This window comes from Halichondria panicea, chromosome 11, assembly GCF_963675165.1.
Source record: "Halichondria panicea chromosome 11, odHalPani1.1, whole genome shotgun sequence".
NCBI classification, from domain to species: Eukaryota; Metazoa; Porifera; class Demospongiae; order Suberitida; family Halichondriidae; genus Halichondria; species Halichondria panicea.
The window spans coordinates 6155558-6178057 of NC_087387.1; the positions used below are offsets into that span (position 1 = coordinate 6155558).

The 22500-nt window shown below is 41.6% G+C and overlaps 4 protein-coding genes across 10 annotated transcripts in view; 2 read left to right on the forward strand and 2 right to left on the reverse strand.

Annotated features, from left to right (window-relative positions):
* LOC135344131 (scavenger receptor cysteine-rich domain superfamily protein-like) overlaps nt 1-22500 on the forward strand; it is a gene marked incomplete in the record, with an annotated part of 804697 nt that overhangs the window by 182003 nt on the left and 600194 nt on the right.
* LOC135344170 (USP6 N-terminal-like protein) overlaps nt 1-22500 on the forward strand; it is a 30733-nt gene that overhangs the window by 5726 nt on the left and 2507 nt on the right. The window contains exons 7-9 of one of the 2 annotated variants that reach the window (XM_064541313.1): nt 1-3; nt 145-244; nt 499-914. The exon at nt 1-3 is cut by the window's left edge and continues 63 nt beyond it. In XM_064541313.1, coding sequence (XP_064397383.1) covers nt 1-3; nt 145-244; nt 499-782 — 387 coding nt within the window. In that variant the 3' untranslated portion in view covers nt 783-914. Of the gene's footprint in view, nt 4-144; nt 245-498; nt 915-22500 lie in introns of those variants that run through there. The other variant, XM_064541314.1, reaches the window with a different exon arrangement.
* LOC135344110 (probable serine/threonine-protein kinase drkD) lies at nt 903-3519 on the reverse strand. The gene is made up of 3 exons (XM_064541205.1): nt 3318-3519; nt 2216-3241; nt 903-1946 (listed from the first exon to the last, which is right to left on the reverse strand). Exons 1-3 carry the CDS (start codon nt 3495-3497, stop codon nt 990-992), a joined length of 2163 nt encoding a protein of 720 aa, XP_064397275.1. The 5' UTR covers nt 3498-3519; the 3' UTR covers nt 903-989.
* LOC135344196 (uncharacterized) lies at nt 13259-19661 on the reverse strand. 6 transcript variants are annotated; one of them, XR_010397345.1, is made up of 7 exons: nt 19546-19661; nt 18143-18275; nt 17213-17398; nt 17104-17140; nt 16571-17007; nt 16212-16431; nt 14003-14711 (listed from the first exon to the last, which is right to left on the reverse strand). XR_010397345.1 is itself a non-coding variant. In XM_064541371.1 (6 exons), the coding sequence occupies exons 1-6, from the start codon at nt 19659-19661 to the stop codon at nt 13349-13351; spliced, it is 1032 nt and encodes a 343-aa protein (XP_064397441.1). In that variant the 3' UTR covers nt 13259-13348. The 6 variants fall into 6 exon arrangements, 2 of the variants coding, with proteins under 2 accessions (XP_064397441.1, XP_064397442.1); XR_010397346.1 differs by lacking the exon at nt 14003-14711 and adding an exon at nt 17558-17932 and having other exon boundaries at nt 15823-16431; nt 19521-19653; XM_064541371.1 differs by lacking the exons at nt 14003-14711; nt 16212-16431 and adding an exon at nt 13259-13471.

A 22500-nucleotide genomic window follows, 5' to 3' on the forward strand; every position in this document is an offset into this window, starting at 1 on the left:
GCTGTGAGTCTGTGTAGTGTGTGTCATGTGATCACTAAGCATCATCATCGCCTCTAGTCCTCACATTCAGTCATGTGTTTTCTCGTACTGAGCTTATTTTTCAAAGCTAATGACTGTACTTTGACCCTCCTCCCCCGTCCACAGCTTCCGTTCCAGTTGGTCCTGCGTATATGGGATGCCCTATTCTTCCAGGGAGAGAGTGTCCTTGCTGCCATGTCCCTAGTGGTGCTCAAGATGAACACTAGTGAGTGGGACCATCAGTCATGGCTTAAATACCAGCTAGAGTTAATCCTATATCAATGTACAGTACGTTCACACACATTCTACCCTCCCTACTACACACACATTATAGGCTGGAATATTTTAGTCACTAACTCGTAGAAAACTGATATTATATACAATGTGCATACTGTATAATCAGACCACCCCACACACACACACACACACACACACACACACACACACACACACACACACACACACACACACACTTGACAGGGCAGTTTCTTCGCGAGCGAGAGGATGGTATTCGTATCTCTCTCCAGGAGCTATCTCGTCAGTCCTTCAACGAAGATGAGGTTATCGCTGAGCTACAGAGTGTGACTGCCGACCTCAGCAAGTCTCGACAAGCCATCCCACAAGTGGTGGGGCTGGTTGAACTGTCAGAGCTCAACAGACAAGCGTTGGAGAGAGCTGCTTTGAACTCTGCCTCTAGTGGAACTCATGATAGCTTAGTGGTGACTGGAGCTAGTCCTGATTCTAGTGCAGAGTCGTGGGTGTGAGCCCACCCCCTCAATCTTGTCTGTTTCTATGGTTACACTGATTGTTTGTATGTCACCACACCAACTGTATACAAGTGTGCTTCACTGTTACTGTATGTTGTCTTGTGTATATAATGTATATCAGAAACAATATTCAATCAACTGACACATAATTGTACGATAATGATGCTTAAAATTATATAATAAACATGGAATTCCAATTAACTACTAGTGTGTAATGGATGGGATTGATGTGTACACAGATCTGATAGTGATACAACCAAGTACACACAGTTTACCAGATAGTTCAATGCAATAACAATAGTACATTTCCTCGGGAAGGTCACCACATTGTGTCCACTGGTCTTTAGTGGGATCGTACAGATGGATGCTTGAGGTATCGTTACCTCCATATGCTTCATTACTACCCCCCACAGTCAGGAGGGTGTTGCCGATGGCGATGGGAGACGACTGATAGAATAGCACACTTGCTACAGATTCCCACACACCAGAACTGGCTCGTGATATGAGGGAGGGTACATGAGCTCGAAACACTTCTTTAGTGTTTTGACCTACAAGATACAGTGTGTCTCCAATTAGGCAAGTGCTGTAGTCACCAGTGCTGGGAAGTGGTTCGGCTGTGATCCATTTATTACTTGTGTTCAGAATGTTCACGTCAGCTATCATAGTGTCGTTTGAGTCAACTCCATCTATAACGATCAGATGGTTCTGATATTCAACAACTGCTGGATCAGTTAATGCTTTTGGCATGCGGGGAAGTGACTGGACCCATTGTCGAGAGCTCTCATCGAATGTTAGGATGGTATTCGTGTTATTAGTAGACTTGTCCAGACCTCCGACCACTAGCAGTCGACCTCTCAGTGTTGCTAAGGTGAATTCCCTCACTGGAGGAGGTGGCAGATCATCCCAGCTATCCTGATCTGGTGTGTACACTAGCACAGTCTTAGTCCCGTTATTCTCGCCCTTCATGTACACCTTCCCGTTGATAGTCACAGGTTGACCGTACACATCGATCTTCCTTGGTATGTCCTTGCATGTTGTCCAGTTGAAGGTGATGGCAGTAGGAACAGTTGGTTGTGGTGTGGTCCACTTGTGTGGTAGCAATGCGTTTCCAGTGCTCGAATCAACAATCTTGATTGGTTGTGTGGTTTTGTTTGTGGTTGCCTGTAAAAATAAATTCATTGAACATTATGTGAGTGGTGGTATTGCACAAACAATTAAGATTTACGCATAAATTAATTAAGGGCATTTTAGTAGTTGTTGCCATCCCAACCCATTGCCCCACCCACTGACACCACCACCCTTCTTGTGGGCATACATTTGCTCATCATTATTCCTATTCTAGGCAATGGCAACCAAAAGTACACTCAAGACAATACATATTGAGGCACAACTCCGTGTATGCATAAGGGACTCCCCCCTCACACAGTCACCTTTCTCTGTCCTGAGCCCTGAGGTGTGTCCTCCTGAGGCTGTATCTGTGTAGACCTCACTGAACTGGAGAGACGATCAATTTCTCTGCGTTGTACTTCCAACTGCTCTTGTTGGAGAGTCGTCAGTTCTTCCAGTCCACGAACTTGCTCTCGTTTCTCAGCTTGAAGACGATCGATAGATGCTTGTAATTGAGTGTTTTGAGCTTGCTTCTCAGCAGCAACTTGCTGTATCTCTTCATCCTTCACAGACACCTGTTTAATCAGTTCCAGCTTGGTTTGGGTGCAGTTCTGAGGGAGTGTTGTTCCAACCTCCTCCAATCCTCTCAACACCACCGCAGCAGATGGTCGATCTTCTTGGTCATACTCCAGGCAAGCGAGGGTCAACTGGACTAGGGTGTGGGTCTCACCAAGAGCTGCTTTCATTGGAATGATGTAATGTTCACGACGTTCGATTTCTGATCGGCCAACAATCCTTCGAGTAGCAGGATCTCGATATGTTGCAGGTTTGAGATCTTTGGGGAAGGTTTGCGTCAGTGTGAAGAGAGATACCACACCGAAGGAGAATATGTCTATGGCAGTGTTGTATCGTGTGACCCCTTCCTCTTGAGCTGCCTCTGGTGGCATGTACACACCAGTGCCTGGCATTTGAGTCATCGAGGCAGCTAGCCGGCCAGGCTGAATGTTCACAATCCTAGAAACACCCAAGTCTGCTATCTTGGCATTGAGACCGTTATCGACTAGAATGTTCTTGGCAGACAGATCACGATGGGCAATGGGTGGAGTGCGGCTGTGCAGATAGACCACTCCTCGGCCAGTCCCCGTCAGAAGGTGCACTTTGAGGTCAATAGGAATGTTGGGGCTGGTTTCCAGAAGGTTGTCGAGGCTGGTTTGTAGCTTCTCCATCAGTAGGACGGGGAGTTGGGCTCCAGGGAGATAGCACACCCCCAGGAACTGTACTATGTGAGGGTGACGGAGCTGGCTCATCAGCTTACACTCCTCCACGAAATCATTCACCCATTTCTCAACCTGTGGGGGAAATCAGCCAGTAAATATAATCTATGCTGACTAGAAAAATAAGCAGTGGAGCTAGAAATAGATCTACCTGCTGTGGAGAGCCCAGGTTGACAAGCTGTTGGTGCAGTTTCTTGGCAGCTACCGTTGCTCCAGGTATCTCTACCTCCTCCACACTGCCATAAGCACCTGCTCCTAGTACGCGGCCAGTCAACTCAACAGTAGCGACTATGAATTGCTCCAACTCGGGAGCTGTGATTCTGTTAGCCATCTTGTAGGTGAGGGGGAGTACCTTGTTGCATTTGGGCGAGTCTCTTGTAACTGACTACGCATGCGCAAGGACTGAACACCCACACCCACACACCTCACAGAGCTCACAGGGAGTGATGGTTGTGAGGGAGGGTGCTCTCAGATCTAGAGCAGTGTAAGGTAGTGCCTGGTAGTGTGTGCACTGAACTCTGACTGAGGAGATGGAGCCTATGATCTGGCAAGAGTATGAGATGGTGAGACTCTAGACACAGTCTAGCATGCAGGGCCGTAAGAAGATTTTTTAGGTGGGGGGCAGAAAAAAGGAATGGACCCTCTCCTTGCGATGCAGGGGGTGGATCCGGGAGGAGGAAATTCCCCCTCTCGTCCCGCCGGAGGCGAAATATTTACATTTTGTATGTTCTCAGAGATAAACATGAGAAAGATACATACATAAATGAAATAATTTGCATGTGAGAGCTATAGCAAATAGTTTATTCGATGTGTGTTAGTGGAAGCAAAGTCACGAGCAACTGCTTGAAAGTCAAGCGCATCAGTGTGTATATAAAGTAAGAATTAATAGACGCTGCAGGGGATTCATCGAGCTTCGTAAGAAGGTCTTAGTTCGCCTATACCTTCTTCATCATGGGCAAGGCTGAGGTGAGGTACTGAATATTGTGCCATAGTGAGTTCTAGCTATATAAATGTCAGCTGCATGTGGATCAACTTACTTTAGTTACTGTACAGTGTTGTTACAACAAACCACATGCATTAAACTAATGTGGTTAGATTAAATGCATCAGGACTGTGATCTGCTGGACTCTGCAGAGGAGCCCCACCCCATTTCACTGTCTGAAAACCATGGGGGCAGAGCCCCCCTGGTTTTCAGAGTGGGAACTGGCCCCCCAGCCCCCCTGGTTCTTATGGCCCTGGCATGTGAGTTAGCTTGAGGCTTTTATTTTTAGTTCCAAAGTGAAAAACACTAATTTTATGGTTCATTTCATATCGGTGGCACCCGGCCTTCTTGAGTTGCCAGGTCAATAGTACCAGTGTCTATAAGTACTTTCGGTAAAATAGCTGTGAGCTGGCTAAGGCTATAATTATAGAGTCACTTTCAATTTGTTTTATTGTCTAAGCTTTTCATCGCTAAATGCGAATCTTCAGGACAAAAATAATAAAAACAATTGTGACTTTATAGACAAATGAACACCTGACATGTGATACCCAGACATCAAACCAGACATCAAACCAGACAACCAAACAGGTTATACTAGTATTTTACTATAGGGCTACCTAGTCAACGTTGACTAGGTAGCCCTAAAATTTCGACAGACAAGTTTGGAAATAGAGGACACACATATAGACATTAAAGTTATCCCCTAAGTTCGACTCAAATATATTCTTCAAGTTTACACCATCAAAAAGTGGATTTCTGTATGTCTTAAAAAAGACCGTGGGGTTTGCTGCCTTTTCCTTTTTTCTTTTATGTTTAATGAGTTGACTTCTTGAGTCTTAGCTGACTTCCTCAAAAATCGTCTTCAAAAACCAGATAGGATATCCTCTATTTCTAAGTCGGTTATAGAACAGATTTCTAATCCTTAGAAAATCACATCTTCTTGTGGATAAACGAACGTATCTTAACAGTTCGCCTCTAATGAAGCTCCTTTTAGCATGAGAAGGATGATAGGAGTTAAACGGGATATAGAGATAACGGTTGAGTGGTTTTTGATAGGGTAACATTATTAGGTAGTCACCGTATGGGTCTATGCAAATCTCCAACTCCAAAGTAACAACCCAATCTTGCGAAATAATTGTTTTAAGTTTAATTGATTCTGCTAGATAGTTCAAATTATTAATGAAGACCATTAAGTCGATGTAGCTGCCTCCCCAGATAAAAAAAATGTCATCATGAATCTCCTGTAAAACAGTAGTCCATTTGTATGTAACACAGTCTCTTCTAATCTAGCCATATAGATAACAGCAGCAGACACAGCCATCGGTGTTCCCATAGCCAGACCCCATATTTGATGAAATAAAACTCCATGCATTAGCTTCAAAATAATTGTTAGTGAGAACCAGTCTTGAGAGTTTGATAATGAGAGCAGTCAGTGGTATCTCATGGGGCTCTACAGAATAAGTCTATAGCAACAAGGCAACTTTCAAAGGAATGTTAGTATACAACGATGTGACATCAGCAGTGACCAGAAAAATTTCCTTATTAAACTTACAGCCTGCGAGCTCGTTAATTAGCTGTATTGAGTCTTTTAAATAGCGGTATTGATGGTAACATTGGACTTAAACACAAACCTCGAAGCTGGGGTAGTGATGTACGTAGTGGATGCTACAATAGGTCGACCCACCATCGGATCTTTATGCACTTTATAGGTAGTATCAACTTAGCTGGTGAGACATTACTGGCCTGACTTAATAAGAACTTGGCCATTCTATCTCCTAGAGGTCTACCATACCTCTGAATAATAACACTCAACTTATTACAAATAGTAGCATAAGGGACTTCTTCTACCGCATCGTAAAATTTCTTATCGCTGAGCAGGCGACTCAGCTCCTCTTCATACCAACGACTGGTAACAATCATTGGGCCTAGATTTTTATCAGATGGTAAGATAAATATGTTTTTATTAGCAAATAGTTTTCTCAGAGTAGCAAACTCGTGGGTAGATAAATTAGGCTTGTGTTTAATCTGTTGTGGTGAAATAGCACATAGTTCATGTCGTATGGCAAGTAGAGGTATTTCGATATAATTATGGTGGACAAATCGGTGGAGTCCAATCTGATCTTACAAGGTGATAGGTATATGCATAGTGTTCAAACTGACCACTGACCCATATCACGAAAAAAATGTTTGATCCTAATTGATCTAGAAAACTCTTCTAATTGCTTTTTACGTGAATGCACAGAAATAGGTAACGGTGAAGGCCTGAAATTTAAACCTAATGATAGTAAGTAACTTTCTGAAAGGCTTAAATTATAATTAGTAAAGTTATGTACTCTAGGACAGAAAAATTTAAACAAAATGGTGATACAGTAAGACAGAGATTTTTATTAAATAAACGAATGTAACCCACGTACCACCCTTTTATTAGAAGGAGTTACTGCTTTCCTCTTCCTCTTCCTCTTCCTCTTCTTGCTTTGAAGGGGATGGATTTGAAGGGGGTGGGTCTTGCGTTTTTTGTCTCATCAAACTTTACTTTATTCACTTTCTTTAGTATACCTTTACTAGGTGAGCGACTGTTTCTTCTCGAATTAGCACTCGAATTGCTAGATCTCAAACTTCTAGATGAACTTCTAGACAATCTAAAAGATCTCGAGGATCTATCCGGAGAGATGGTAGGCTTCACATTGATCTCTTCAGCTTTGCTTTAGACCTAGATCTATCTTTATTGATGAGGCCTAACTGTTTGAGTCTCTGATCAATTACATCCTCCACTCTCATTTCGGGGGCAGTATCCATAGCTGACTGTTTAGGTTTCTTCTTATCAGCTTCGTTTGTAGCTTTCAAAAACACGTTTTCTCTTGTCAGAGTAAGTTGGCTATGATAAAAGCTTAAGTTCATCCTATATCGTGCTTCAATTATGGAGCGGGAGAACTCATCTCCTTCTGACAATGCGTTAATCTGAGCAGTTTTAGTCACTTCAAAGACTGAGAGAATGTTCTTCTCTATGTCGAGTTTCTTTGATTGTGTTTCCACTATTTTCCTGGTAGTCTCTCTTGTTCGATGTTGGAGTGAGGAAGCTTGAGCATTCTGTAGAATTGCGTCCAAAGTTCCTTGGCCATCTTCAAACAGAGCTTTTTTCTTAGGTAGCAAAAGATCCTTAGGGACAGTTCCTTTCGATCTATGCTCCTCCAACAGTTTTGATTTATGGTGCAGTTTGTCAAGATGCGATTCTTGATACACAATATTACTGCAGGCAGATATCACTTGTTTCCTCATCTCCAGACCAACATGAGCAAAATTAGGGTGAGATTCCGTTTCAGTACGTTGTCTCTTGACCCTAGTTGCTTCACCAGATGGTTGTAGTTTCAGGAACATTAAAGAGTCCAGGAATGAATGGGCTATTGCCATAAGCCATTGTAGCGCGTCTTCAGCAAAATATAACTCAGTACTTTCGGTAAAATAGCTGTGAGCTGGCTAAGGCTATATAGAGTCACTTTCAAATAATTATTGTTTTATTGTCTAAGCTTTTCATCGCTAAATGCGAATCTTCAGGACAAAAATAATAAAAACAATTGTGACTTTATAGACAAATGAACACCTGACATGTGATACCCAGACATCAAACCAGACATCAAACCAGACAACCAAACAGGTTATACTAGTATTTTACTATAGGGCTACCTAGTCAACGTGACTCTATAATTATAGACTTAGCCAGCTCACAGCTATTTACCGAAAGTGCCAGGTCAATAGTGCCAGTGTCTAAGGCCTTCCATGGTGTGGGTGGTACATAGCAAAAACACTTATGTTATATATGAGATGCATCATCGTATTTTAGTGTTAAAATAACAGAAATTTCTACATGAAATTTCAAAAGATGCGTTTCATTTGACATGTTTTATGTATATATAATTATAGTAAATGAGCCTCTGATGCACATTGGCTATGGAGTGATGAGTGGTCTGGATTCCTCAGCACACACATTATACCAGGCTATGTGTGTAATTCTAATTACAACTTCGTATACATTTGCAACTTGTTAGATCTTCACTATTAACTGACATCTCACCACATAAAATATATAGCTCGGTCTTCCTCAGACTACAATGGAAAAACCTTATTATAGTGTTGTCAATAGAACTACAGATATGCTACAGTAAGAATACTCAATCAAAAGTAAAGTGAGCTTAATCGATGACATTATCAGTTTTGCACGGACTGAAAAAATGATTATCAAAAACAGTTTAGCAGTTTGTGGATTTCCCAAAGATGCATGCATGAGCAAACTATAGCCTCCTTTGCAGGCCCTCCTTTTCTGATCTTTGTCACATTAAGAAGAGGAAAATTGAAGGAACAAAGAAAGAAAGAAGGAAGCGACAAAGAAAAAGGAGATCAACAGTATGTTTCCAATGCATGATCAGGGCTGGGAAGTGGTTCGGCTGTGATCCAGTTGTTACTGGTGGTGTCCAGCATAATCTATTCTGCTGCCGCTGATGGATTTGGCAATATTACTATGCTTTCAATAGCATTACTGGTGCATTTGATGGATTGGCTCCAGGTTATGGCTGTAGTGAATGGAAGTAAACAGTAAATGACATTATTATGCCTCGAGGCGTAGCCGCACGAGGGATACGGTAAAGCTGACTGTGTGTGTGTGTGTGTGTGTGTGTCTGTGTGTCTGTTCCAGCTGTAACTGCTCAACGGTTGCAATGCGACGAAAACTAACAGCTTCTATAGGCTTCTAGCCACGTTCTCTTGGATTTTGATTCGTGGATTAGCAAACCAAAGCTTCTTTCTCGAGTTATGGCTAGTTTGACTCACATTGAAGGCTGTTGCAGTCTCTTCAGAATCTTTTATAGCATCATCTGTCCGCACAAACTTTCTATTCAACATATGAGTTAGCCTTGCACTAAAGCGCTAGCTTTTTGTTAGCTACAAGACTCAGAAAATACCTGTTAAAACAGCTAGCTAGCAGTAGCCATTTGTGAAATTGATCTCTTTGGACACACCCTTTAATTATTCCTATGGATGTAATGCGCATGCGCGCTCATTCCCCAGATCCAGATCCTCCTGGCAGAATCATATTTTTCTTGAGGGCCTGGTAAGCCACAAAACACTACTATAGATAACAATATGTATGTACACAAGTCTTTTCTTCTTAAATATTATAATTATACACTGCATGAACTACAGATCCAATTTTCTTCTTTCTTGAGGTCCTGGTATTAAAGCCACATAATACAACAATAGATGCATGTAATAAGTCTTTTCTTCTCAGTGACTTTATATAGATAAGCTAACTTTATGAAATAATTATGCACTTCCGCTTATAATTAATTGAAAACAAAATCTTCTTCTTTGTTGCTTCCTAGATCCTTGAGGTCCTGGTATAAGCAGCCACAAAACACAACAATGATACCATAATTATACAATTGCAAGTCAGTTTTAGACAGATTATTTTATACACTTTTTCCTCTTCTATACTTTCTCTTCTATATTTTTGAGCGAAAGCAAATCATGGCGAGAGGCATTAGCACAGCTAGTTATTCTATTAAACACTCAACCAGACCAGTTCACCAGTTCCAGACAATATAGCACTAAATCCATTCAAGCAGCTACAGCTGAACTGTCCCATGTTATTTAGAATTTTGACCACAGTTGCATTGTATGGGAGATAATCTCATGCCTCCAGGGTAACCATAAGAATTGAATAGTCTGAATCCATACACTGAAACACCTAGAAGGCTGAGCTGTTTTGATGGCGGATAGAATGAGCTCCAGCAGACACATTCATTCTACTTATGTGGCCACACACCTCACCACTTAAACATGTAACATTCTGCCAGTTAGTAACAATAGAATAATAATTATGTTCAATTTGAAAACTCTCAGTAGAAACATACACCGTGACATAGTTGGATTCGAACAGAGGAAACGCTTCGACAAAATAGTTATTTGTATACTGCTCAATTGGAGTGATTATCATCATGAATGGGTCTCCTACGCCATCAATCTGACTACCATACGCATACTGTGCGACCAGTACTGGAGAAGTAGATTCAATGCTATAGAAACTGTTAATAGGGATTTCAAATTCTCCTCCAGTCTCCTGGAATTCACTGACTGATACAACAGTGTTGCAGGTCACAGCTACACTTACTGCTCGGGCACTAAGAACACGAATACGTTCACCAGAAGATCTACCCTCGAGAGATGCCACGAGGAATTTTGAGCCCCATGTCACAGTCGGAGGCACTTGTTCAACCAGGTGGTCACAACTGCCTATACCTCTCGGAACCTGAGCACAATTAAACACAGACAAAGGTTTGGAGCTAGTTATTCTTGTTCCTGTGAGATCATTAGTATCACTTGCAATCAGATATGTTTCCATACTATTGAGTGTTATTGTTGAGGAATGGAATTTGACAACAGTTCCATTATCACAAGCCACCAACAAAATCATACTAGGAAGGGTGCATGTGCGTGTGATTACCCATGCATGCTTTCAAAGAGCACTATTGATCTCAACTAGACTGAGTTACAACCAATCAAAGCCAGCTATCAAAACAAGCTCATTTCAGAAATATCACCAAAACTATAACCGCGTAATTAGAGGCATAAATAGTTAATAACCATGATATTAGCATACATGTAAATCTAACTGCTTATACTATTGATCTCAACTAGAGTTACAGCCAATCAAAGCCAGCTTTCAAAATAGGCCCCAGAAATATCTCCAAGGCTATACATACAAGTACCTCAACAACATTTGCCATGTGAAAAGTTGCTAGGATTGGCCGGAGGAAACACCAAAAAACGTGGGAAACAAGAAATCTGGCGAGAGCATAACTTCAATCCGTTACAACTTCATTCATTTTGTGTGCATGTGCTTGCACTTGACAAACCACATTTACAACTTCAACACTTGCACATTTTTATGCTTTCCACAATTTGTCACTGTAGTTTTCAGTCTTTAAAAGAGAGGGTCCTTAAAAGGGTTGAGGGAGGTGACCACAGCCATATACCCTACAGCCAGTAGAGTAGCAATACATAAACAAGAGAGAGAGTCAATGTATTCAGATACCACCTGATGAGCTTTTTCTTTTTAGCCGGGTCACTGTATCGATTTGAGAAACCAGAGTGCAGTAATAATTTATTTTACATGCACCATCCTTCAAAAAAGGATATCACTTAATGACTTCTCTCACCATGCACAATTAAGTATAGGGTACATGAATGTATACACCCCAATACTCCAGGGGCCCTAGTGGCATGGAGTATCCTGAGAGTTTCAATGGAGTGTCAGAGCACATCATGGTACAAGTAGATGTAGAGATATTTCTGAAATGGGCCTGTTTTGATGTACTAGGTTATTAACTCTCAGTTATTAGTCTTGGAGATACTTCTGAAATGCTTTGACTTTGAGACAATAGTAAAGATTATGATTATAGTGCTCTTTGATAGCCGACATGCATGGGTAATCACTATAATAATTATAGCCTCAGTTCCAACGAAGTTGAAAAATACATAAATCTAGTTACAATACATAGTTGGTGACCTAGCGTTATTTTAGAGACAACGAGGCTAGGAACAAAGCTAGGGTAATCACATGCATGCACAGTTTCATGGTTATTGAATTATTTATGCCTCTAATTACACGGTTATTGAATTAAAGTTTCTATGTGTGTAGTCTTGGAGATAGTTCAATGGGCCTGTTTTGATATAGAGGTAGTCTCGCGAGCAGACGTGGGAGGGAGGGAACGTTCCCTCTAGGACAAGTCTGCTCGCGAGACTAGCATAGAGGTACCAGGAATGTGGATACAAAAAAATGCAGTAATGTTATAGAGCTATTATATAAACTGAGTGGGCACATATACCAGTAGATCTATACCCATCAGTTGCTATGAGCTACATAAATACTGCCTTGATCCTGTCAATAATTACAATCACATTTGCTCACAAGAAAGCATCTTGTGATGCCCAAGTCACAGGTAAGACTGCATGAATTCTATTATGCTTGTAAAATCCTATGGATACTATAGATGTGACCTCATCAACTGGCAAAAAATTTGCGGTTGGTTTCCCTAGAAATCTTCTGATTAAATTAATTATACTAGTGAAAGTACGACACGCGTGCCTCGATTTAGCAATTAGCATCTGCAATAACGTTGAGCGTGGGCGGATAATTGACGCAGCACAGTGTTTCTTATCTTAGAGGTCAAAATGCAACAAATATTATATACATATATTATATGTAGAGTGTGCTTTTATGGCTGTTGAAAGATACATGTTACTGTATGTTTAACTACAACCACCTAGCCCTCAGTTTGTTCAATGGTTCGGAGACTCTTTCATCTGCTATAACTTGAATTCCGGTCCAATTTCAACGCTTTTCTGATTTTCTGAAAGCTTAGAAAGAGACTTTCATATTTGAGATATAAAATTAATGTCAATTCTCATTTCAGCTGCTACCCCTCACACACACATACAGGGACGGACGCAAGTGATGATGAATGCGTACGCTGACCTTGTGTTCCAGTTTGGAATGGCTGACGAGAACCAAGCCGCTTACATTTGTTTAAGGCCCAACACGGCTGTGCAGTACATCAAAGCTGAATGGTTTTACGATGCCTTCAAGGTACACACACTATACACAGCATTAAAACTCTAGTTATGCCTCGGTGCGCATGTGCAAGCAAGGTATACGGTACCGATGAGAAGCGATATGGGCTCCCCCCTTATTTTGGGGCCCCCGGTCCTAAAACGCTAGCGATTTGGGGTGTTAGAGGGGGCCAATTACGCTAGTGATTTAGGGCCCCCCTCGAGATAGCAACGCAATGTTCTACCATGTAGTCTACCAGGAGAGAAAGGTGCCTCATCGATGAGCAAGCTGCCAGGTGCAACCTCTGAAGGTGGCTTTCAGTTCTATATACTATTGATGACCACGGTTTCAGAGATGCATCCTGTATTTGTTATGGCTGGCCACTGCCATCAACCCCAACTAAGTGCAACTGTGGCTCAGCCTTCTCAGCAAACCATGCGCAATGATTTTTACCAATTGGCGACTTCTCAACTAGAAGGCATAACAAGCTACGTGACCTGACTGTTTCACTTCTCACCAAAGTCTGCCACAATGTTGCCACAGAACATGAGAACCCCGACTACAACCACTAAGCGAGACTCTTTATCACACCGCTCAGCTATTTAACCACTGACAATGCCCGCTTAGACATCTGTGCAAGAGGTTCTGGTTTGCTGCTCAAAACACATATTTTGATGTACCCGAATGCACCCAGCAACAGCTCCAGAACCATCAAAGCTGCCTACAAGAAACATGAGGTACAAGAAACATGAGGACGAAAATAAACGGGCTTACAGCCAACGCGTCAGAGACATTGAGCAAGAAGTTTTCACCCCCTCGTCGACGTCTTCTATAAACCACAGGTAGACTGGGGCAAGAGGCCGCCACCTTCTACAAAAGACTAGCAGACATACTCGCCTGGAAATAAGCTATACTCAGTAGTAATCAGTTGGCTAAGGTGCAAGCTATCCTTTGCTGCCGTCCGATCTTCAATTATGTGCATCCGTGGAATAAGATCATCAAATCATGGACCCCTATATACGAAACAAGATCATCAATGGACCCCTACGGAACAATATCATCAAATCATGGACCCCTACGTGATGCTACATCACTCCAAGAGGGCCTGATCCCTCAAATTTAATTAACTGTCACTATAAACTGCTTTCAATAAACCATTATATATGTACACGTATACATGCTTCTTATTATTACTATTATACTACTCCTGGTTCTACATAATAATATATCGGTATGAGATGAGGCCAGCGTCGTACGCATTAGAAGTAATGGAGGTTGAGTCGAGAATCAATGGCAAAAACAAGTAATGGTCTACGTATAATAATGGCAAAACAATAATATTCAATGTCTATAATATAGCTTGCTAGCTAGCTATTTAATAACAATTTAACAGTTTGGTGATACAGTTAACATGAATTAGATCTACATGTTATACACAGCCATCCTCTTGGCCTGACCTTGATGTTCATGCATTTAAAGTGAAACCACTTTTGGCATTCTGTACACTCGGTCATTCGGCTATCATATATCTCTGGAAGACCACAAGTGCAGTACAGCTCGATGATTATCTGTTTGGGGATCACATCTGTTGATTGCTGCCGAATTTTTAGATTGAGGAAAAGTGCTGAACGTTTTAGCTTCAAAACAGTGCTGAATGTGTGAACACATTTGTTGTGAGTCATACGTTACATCTTTCGTACTCTTCGCCTGTGCAGCATTGTGTGCATTTGCAATGCTGAAAACACCACAGTCCATTTCTCCTTCTTGCTGCTGTACAGGCTCAATGTAAACTTTGAGTTTGTTGTTTACCGCAAATTGATTGCCATATATTTGAGCTAGCTGTACTTGAAGACTTGAGGTTAATTCTCCAGTTGAACAGCTGTCGTATAGTCTCAGTTTTCCATTGGTGAGGCTGGAAACAACCCAGTGCTCTCTTTCCTCAACAAATAGTATCTGAACGGCTGCATATAATTATAGGCGATAATTATTATTATACACTATGTACATTACAGTAATATAACTAGTGTTCAAGCTGGCGCTGTGCTAATGCCTCTCGCCATGTTTTTGCTTTCGCTCAAAAGTATTAGAGTGTTATATTAGTTTCTATAATGAATTTTATATTAAAGTTAGCTTATCCATATAAAGTCACTGAGAAGAACACACTTATTTACATGCGTCTATTGTTGTTATTTATTGTATTATGTGGCTTACCAGGACCTCAAGAAAGAAGAAAATTGATTCTTCCAGGATCTGTAGTTCAGTGTATATAATATCTAAGAAGAAAAGACCTGTGCACATGCATATTGTTATCTATATTGTTATATGTTTTGTGGCTTACCAGGCCCTCAAGACAAAGATGATTCTGCCAGGAGGATCTGGATCTGGATCTTGGATATTATTTTCTCACACATGGGGAATGAGCGCGCATGCGCATTACATCCACAGGAATAGATAGATAGATAGATAGATAGATAGATAGATAGATAGATAGATAAATTTTCATTTGGATAGGAATGCTGCATCCACCATAATGGTAGGTTTTCATGCAGGTCCTATATAAAAGAAGAAAAAATATATATATATAAAACATACATATAGATAATTAATTCTTATATGACAGGTGTTCTCCTAGATTGTAATGTGTAGTGTTTTCAGGGAGGTTTTGAACAACTTTAAGGTGGGGCATGATTTTGAGGATAGCGGGAGACGGTTGTAGTGCAGAGCACCTGAGTATTCAAAGCTCCTTCTATAGTGATCAGAGTTTGGCTGGCCTAGGTGAATATTACCTGATCCACGGGTCCCAATGTTGTACAGTGTCGAGTTGAGTTTAAACTTGTTCTTCAGGTAAGGAGGGGCGAGGTTCAGCAGACATCTGTGAACTAGAGTGAGCATAAACCTCTGCCGCCTTTCTTGGAGTGTAGTCCAGCCAAGTTGGTCCCTGAGGGGTGAGCTGCTAGTGCGCGGAGGTTTTCCCAATATCACACGCATTCCATAGAATAATTAAAGGGGTGTGTCCAAAGAGATCAATTTCACAAATGGCTACTGCATGCTAGCTAGCTATAGCTGTTTTAATTAACAGATATTTTCTGAGTCTTGTAGCTAACAAAAAGCTAGCGCTTTAGTGCAAGGCTAACTCATATGTTGAATAGAAAGTTTGTGCGAACAGATGATGCTATGAAAGATTCTGAAGAGGCCTTCAATGTGAGTCAAACTAGCCATAACTAGAGAAAGAAGCTTTAGTTTGCTAACCCACGAATCAAAATCCAAGAGAACGTGGCTAGAAGCCTATAGAAGCTGTTAGTTTTCGTCGCATTGCAACCGTTGAGCAGTTACTGCTGGAATATACACACACACACACACACACACACACACAGTCAGCTTTACCGTATCCCTCCTGCGGCTACGCCTCGAGGCATAATTAGTGATCCATCGAGATAACATTATATAAGCCTAACCCTTACCTCTTACAACAGAGTCATGACATTGCATTGCTTTAAACTCTTTTTGAGTATAAGTAATGTCGATTGAAGACCATGCAGATGAGGGAACTGATACCTCAGCACTTCATGGGCAGCATACATAATTTATATGCTTGTCACATAGTTTTCCTCTCTTTACAACTGCCCTATCCCTGTAACGTAGATCTAAGTCAGGTATCCAGAGACTCCCAGCATACCTGGTCTGAGCATGTGCAATAATTATTATGTAGTTATTAGTATATATTAGGTTCTACATATTAATTGACCGTGCCTGATCACAAAATTAATGTCAAGACAATTATAATTATCTACATGCCATGCACGTGGCTGACAGAAGTTACCTTTTGACTCTTAGGTACAGACTGATTAGACTTTCGTCTCTTAGGTGGTGGTGGACGGTCTAAGGGGACATCAATTGGTTGCAAATGAGTCACCACAGGTCCATGTCCATGTATTCTGGTGGGGTGGGACCATCGGATTTCTCCGGTGGGGAGGGGGCCATTTGGATCTTCTGGTGGGGTGGGGCCATTAGATTTCTCCGGTGGGGTGGGGCCATTTGAATCTTCTGGTGGGTGGGGCCATTGGATTTCTCTGGTTGGGTAGAGCCATTGGATTTCTTCGCTGGGGTGGGGCCATTTGGATCTTCTGGTGGGGTGGGACCATCGGATTTCTCCGGTGGGGAGGGGGCCATTTGGATCTTCTGGTGGGGTGGGGCCATTGGATTTCTCTGGTGGGGTAGAGCCATTGGATTTATCCGGTGGAGTTTGGCCACTGAGAGCTACATTAGGGATCGAATCTCATGCGCATGCAGGCTACATGCATGTATATATGTGCAGTATCAAATTGCCGCCTGTGCTGGTAGCTAAATAAATACCTTTTTGTTCAACCAATGAAGAAGGATCCATATAAGCCTGTATTATGCATGTGTTATCACAATTATGGTATATATAGTTATAGGATTAGCTATATACATTCATATTTACCTTGAGACGTTTGATATTACATTTCTTTTTTAACACCTTCCCATCCAAGTCCTTAAGGGTAAAGACACCCTTTCCATCTGAGGTCTTAATAATGTATGGTCCACTATACTTGTTTTCGAGCTTTCCACCTTTCCTCTCCTTTTGTTGGGTGTTCTCAACCAAAACCTTGATTCCAGGTTGCAGTTTCTAAATATAAAATGTATTTAATTTGCTTAGAACAAACTGCACAGTTTGAAATCATATATGCTTCGTACATAATTATAGCATTCGCACACATGAATGTGCAAGTGTATATATACTTGCATGCAGCCTGTATAATATATACAGGGCTGTATAATTATATACCTCTGGTGAATGCCGTTTATCATAGCACTCCTTTTGCTTTTTTGAGATTTTTTTATGTTTTCACCAGCTATGCTCTTTATATCTTCTTGCCTCTTGAGCATTTTCTCAATAAAAGCATCTGCAGTTGTCTCTGTATCTATATCTTCATGCACTGGTCACTATTTCGTTTTGCTCTACATCTGCTTCTATAGGCAGCCGAGCTTCACGATGAAACATCATGAAGAATGGTGAATAGCTGGTTGATCGGTGTTTTGACACTCGGTATGCAAACAGAATAGTGTCTAGCTTTGTATCCCAATCATTGTGTGCTTCATTCACTAACTTGCTGAGAGAACGACAGATTGTCTGATTGAATCGCTCCGTGAGGCCATTAGTCTGAAAATTCAGTGATTAGCCATAATAATTATAACATAATTGCATGTATATCCTATGCATGTATTCACTCCTTTTTGCACTAGGTAAAAGTAAAAACGTTCACTCCTTTAAAATAAGTTCGAACTTCTTTTCTGGGGTGGTGTGAAAGTATATCTATATATGGCATCATTTATTATACAGTATTTAATTATGTGCATGCATGCTTCTTACTTGAGGATGATAGGCGGAAGTGATTCTATGCTGTGTGTTTGTTCTTTTAAAGAGTGCCTCAGTAACTTTTATTGACAAATTCTCTTCCTTGGTCACTGAGGATAACAGTAGGGCAGCCGTATGTGCAAAATACCTGCGTTACAGTAAATAATTATAACTAATTAGGGCCATTGTATACACAGCACGTTATAGTTATAGACTAATCACAAGGTTTGTATGGAATATACAGTGCATGATACCCGAGGGCTTTGCCCGAGGTTTGAATGCACTGTATATCCATACAAACCGTGTGATTGGTCAATAACTGTTTTCTTGCATGTTGCTATTGACAGCAATTTTGAATTTATTATTACATGTAGCTATTAGCCATACAAAGAACAAGTAGAGTAGAGAATGAGTTCTACTAGACTAGGTGTAGGCTACTCAATGGACCTTAAACTTAATGTTGCCCCTAAAGGGTGGTTCTCTGATGAAGAGGGTCCTTTGACAGGTCCTTTGACAAAGAAACAAAAACTTCAACTTGAATCTCGATTTAAAACTGCCACTGAAGAAGACCTAGGCAGCTACACAGAAAAACAAGCACCAAAAAACACAAATTACTCTACTACTTGGGCTGTTCGCAACTTTTTAGACTGGATAAAGCAGCGGAATTTGCGTTTTCCAACTGTTCCAGTACCTGAAGCGCTCCTAACATCTGGCACTGCCAAACAATTGGACCGTTGGTTGTCTTTTTATGTACTGGAAACCCGAAATAACAAAGGAAAACCTTATCCTCCAAAAACCCTTTACCAGCTACTGTGTGGGCTGCTTCGACACATGCGTGGAATAAACCCCAACACCCCCAACTTCCTTGACAAGACCAACCCCTCCTACAAGAAGCTCCACCCACAAAACGGAAACATCCAGCTCCTCCCCCAGTTTTGCAGCAAACAAGCCCAGCACACTTCCCAAGAAACGAGCGGCTCGTACTACTCTCACAAAGCGAAAGGGAAGACACCTATAAGCTATAATTTGCAGCAAACAAGCCCAGCAAACGAGCGGCTCCTATACTACTCTTGAACAAAGCGAAAGGAACTTTAGGAAGAAGCCAAAGCTAGAATCCCAGCACTTCCATACATCCAGCTCCTCCCCCATGCTTAAGTCATGCTTAATAATTTTCTTTGTTTATTTTCCTTATCACACAATCATGTTAAATATTATTTAAACACGTGAAAAACATCCATTGTACATCTGTATTAACATTTTCCCTAACCACAGGGATCTGTATATGATTCCCAATCATTCCTATGTAATAGCAGGTTCTGTATCACAGTTATAAACCATTGTATACCTTAGCAACCACATAGCAACGGGCAAGAAATAATTTATATAATTATACCGAGTATAAGACATTGGCTACTGACAATGCAGTTTTGTCTTTTAGAGCAGCAGCTACAGCCCACTTTGTGTAGTAATCTGTAATTGTCATCAAGAACTTGTTTCCTGCTGGAGTTACAGGCAGAGGACCCACTAAATCCATTCCAACCTGATACCAGGCTTCTTCTTTAACAGGAATGGGATGAAGTGTTGCACTAGTTTTATGCAACTTATGGTTTTGGCGCTGGCAGTGGTCACATGAAGCAATCTGCAAGAGAAATACCGTTCAATGCACCACACACTTGCACTATAACAAGGTATATAAATTTGAAACTTATAACGTAGGCACATACTGTCTTGTACATGTTTGGCCAGTAGTATCGTTGAGTTAGCTGAGAAAGTGTTTTGTTTTTTCCTAGATGAGCTTGCCCATGGATGCTCTCAATGATCTTTCTTCTGTCTTCTTCACCTTCCACTACCAACCTAGGAGTGTTCTTCTTATTTCCTCCTACATACTGCAGCTTGCCCCCGAACAGCACGAAATACTTCACTCTTTTGCGGAGGCCACGCTTCTCCTTTTTGTCAGCGTCTGGTGGATACATGCCTGATTTTAGGTAAGTAGTGATAGCAGCATATGGGTACGTCTCAGTTTCTTGCTCTTCCATTTGCAACTTAGAGGAGCCAATTTGCACTTTGGAGTCCATTTTCACTGACTTCGGAATTGTGGGAGCAATGTAGACTATACAGTAACTAAAATACTAGCCAAACTGTACTGCATTGTCTTTATATACACCTGATTCATTGACAACTAACTGTGTTTGCAAGTCATGGTTACCAAGCTCTACTACACTAGTCAGCAAGAGAGCTTGGTCACCATGACTTTGTGAATCACTGAATGGTAAGCACTATGTGGGAGACCTCAGACTCTACTTAGCATGATTGGCGAGCCTGAGGGTGCTAGTGTGTAGTAAATCTGGACTATGTCAGCAAGAGAGCTTGGTCCCATGGGTCAGCCAGCACCTATAGAGTCAGCACATTGTGAGAGATGTATAGTCAGCACTGTGGGATAGAGTCAGCAGGGAATTTTACTCGAGCGAATGATTAGCACTGACTTTGTGGTCCCATGCAGATCTATAGGGGCCCCATATCGCTGGAGGGGGCCTCAAAGCGAAATAGGGCCGTAGGGGGTGCCCAAATCTCTAGCGATTTAGGGTCAGGGGGAGCCCCATATCGCTTCTACACTGGTAGTGTGTGTCAGGTGTGTGTGTAGACTGTTACAGTAGCCTCGATCCCAGGCCGAGTTTTCGCTTTTATAAGGGTTAGGCAAACAAATAGCCGTACCGCGTACCGTACCGTGTGTGTGTGTGTGTGTGTGTGTGTGTAGACTGCTACAGCTGCTCTAGGATCAATGAAGTGCAAGAGTTTCTATAGGCTTCTAGTCATGTTTTCTTGGATATTTTTTTTGTGGATTTGCAAAATAAAGCCTCGTTCTCGAGTTATGCCTAGTTTTACTTACGTACTTGGAATGCCATTGCAGCCTTTTCAGAGAGTCCGTAGCAAAACTTGTTCACCGAGTGTTGCTACTCTACTTAGTAGTTAGCTCTGCACTAGAACGCTAGCTATTGGTATCTGAAAAAAGAGTGAGAAGAGAGCTGCAAGGCTTTTCTGACTTGCAGCCATTAATTTTGCCAATAGTATTGGTACCTATACTTTTAACAAAAATCATCGTCGATCATTACCCACTCTTTGAGTTTCTCTGTGATTCTGGATTCTGTTTTAACAAATTTTAATAATGTATAAAAACTAGCTATCAGTAGCTTTATGTTATGTAGCTTTGGCACCTCCACCGAGGCATCACGCGGTGCTATCATAATTTATATATAGGCTAGATTGCCGCAACCATCCAAGATCTACTCCCACTGCACATGAGTGACTCTATAGCTTGCTCTAGACTCGTACTCTACAGCTCAGACAGGACACAATTTTGTTTGGGGAAGGATACATGCAGACATGCCAGCCAGTCTATAACAGATGTCCGAGCAAACGGTATACAGGGGAGGATTGGAAGAATGAGACTAGCTAGCTATAGAGGTAAGCAATCTTAATTAATAGCATGCACTGTATGTTTGTTGGTCCTATTGTTGTTGTTATGTTTATGCCGTACCGTAATTTCAAAAGACACGACAGAGGTACGTGGCTAGGCTACTGTACCCTTTAATGAAGGAGGCTGGAGTGGCCGTCTTGAAAGCATGGTGCCACACACATACTTATTGTGTTCTCACCCCCCCACCCCCCCCCCCCCACACACACACACACACACAACATTTCTCCCCTTCACAGGTGTGGAAGATAGGAGATGATGTCGCCGGGTATGTGAGGACAGTGAAGTTGGTTCAGTTAGAGAGAGAGAGAGAGCAATCAAGTGGGCCACCATGGTCAGTCAGTGGGACAGATACAACCACTCATCAACACTGCATCACAGAAGGGTCAACAAAGATACTACCATATATGGGCTGTATAAAACAGATTGCATATAGTGAAGCAATTGTTGATCTAAGCATATCATATCGTACAGCTACCAAAGAGCTACAAAATTTTAGTTTTGAAATTGAAGTATCCCAACTTAAGTTACGGACATCCAAAGTTATCCTCTAAAACTCTCCTCTTGTGTGCATAATTATAGTTCCCTGATAATGATGAGTGTCCTCTTGTGCAGGGATCCCTAACTCAGTGCGTGGGTCAGTGTGGAGACATGTGCTCGATATTGAGAACCTACGACAAGACGGTATCTATGAGGCTATGAAGGAGTTGGGCAGACGCACATCACCTGACGTACGACAGATTGATCTGGACGTGTTGAGGACGTTCAGGAACCACATTATGTACAGGGAACGGTATGGGATCAAGCAGCAGGCCTTGTTCCATGTGCTGGTGGGCTACTCCATGTACAATCCTGTGAGTGTGGTGGACTGGAGACTGATATTTCTGAAATGGGCTGTTTT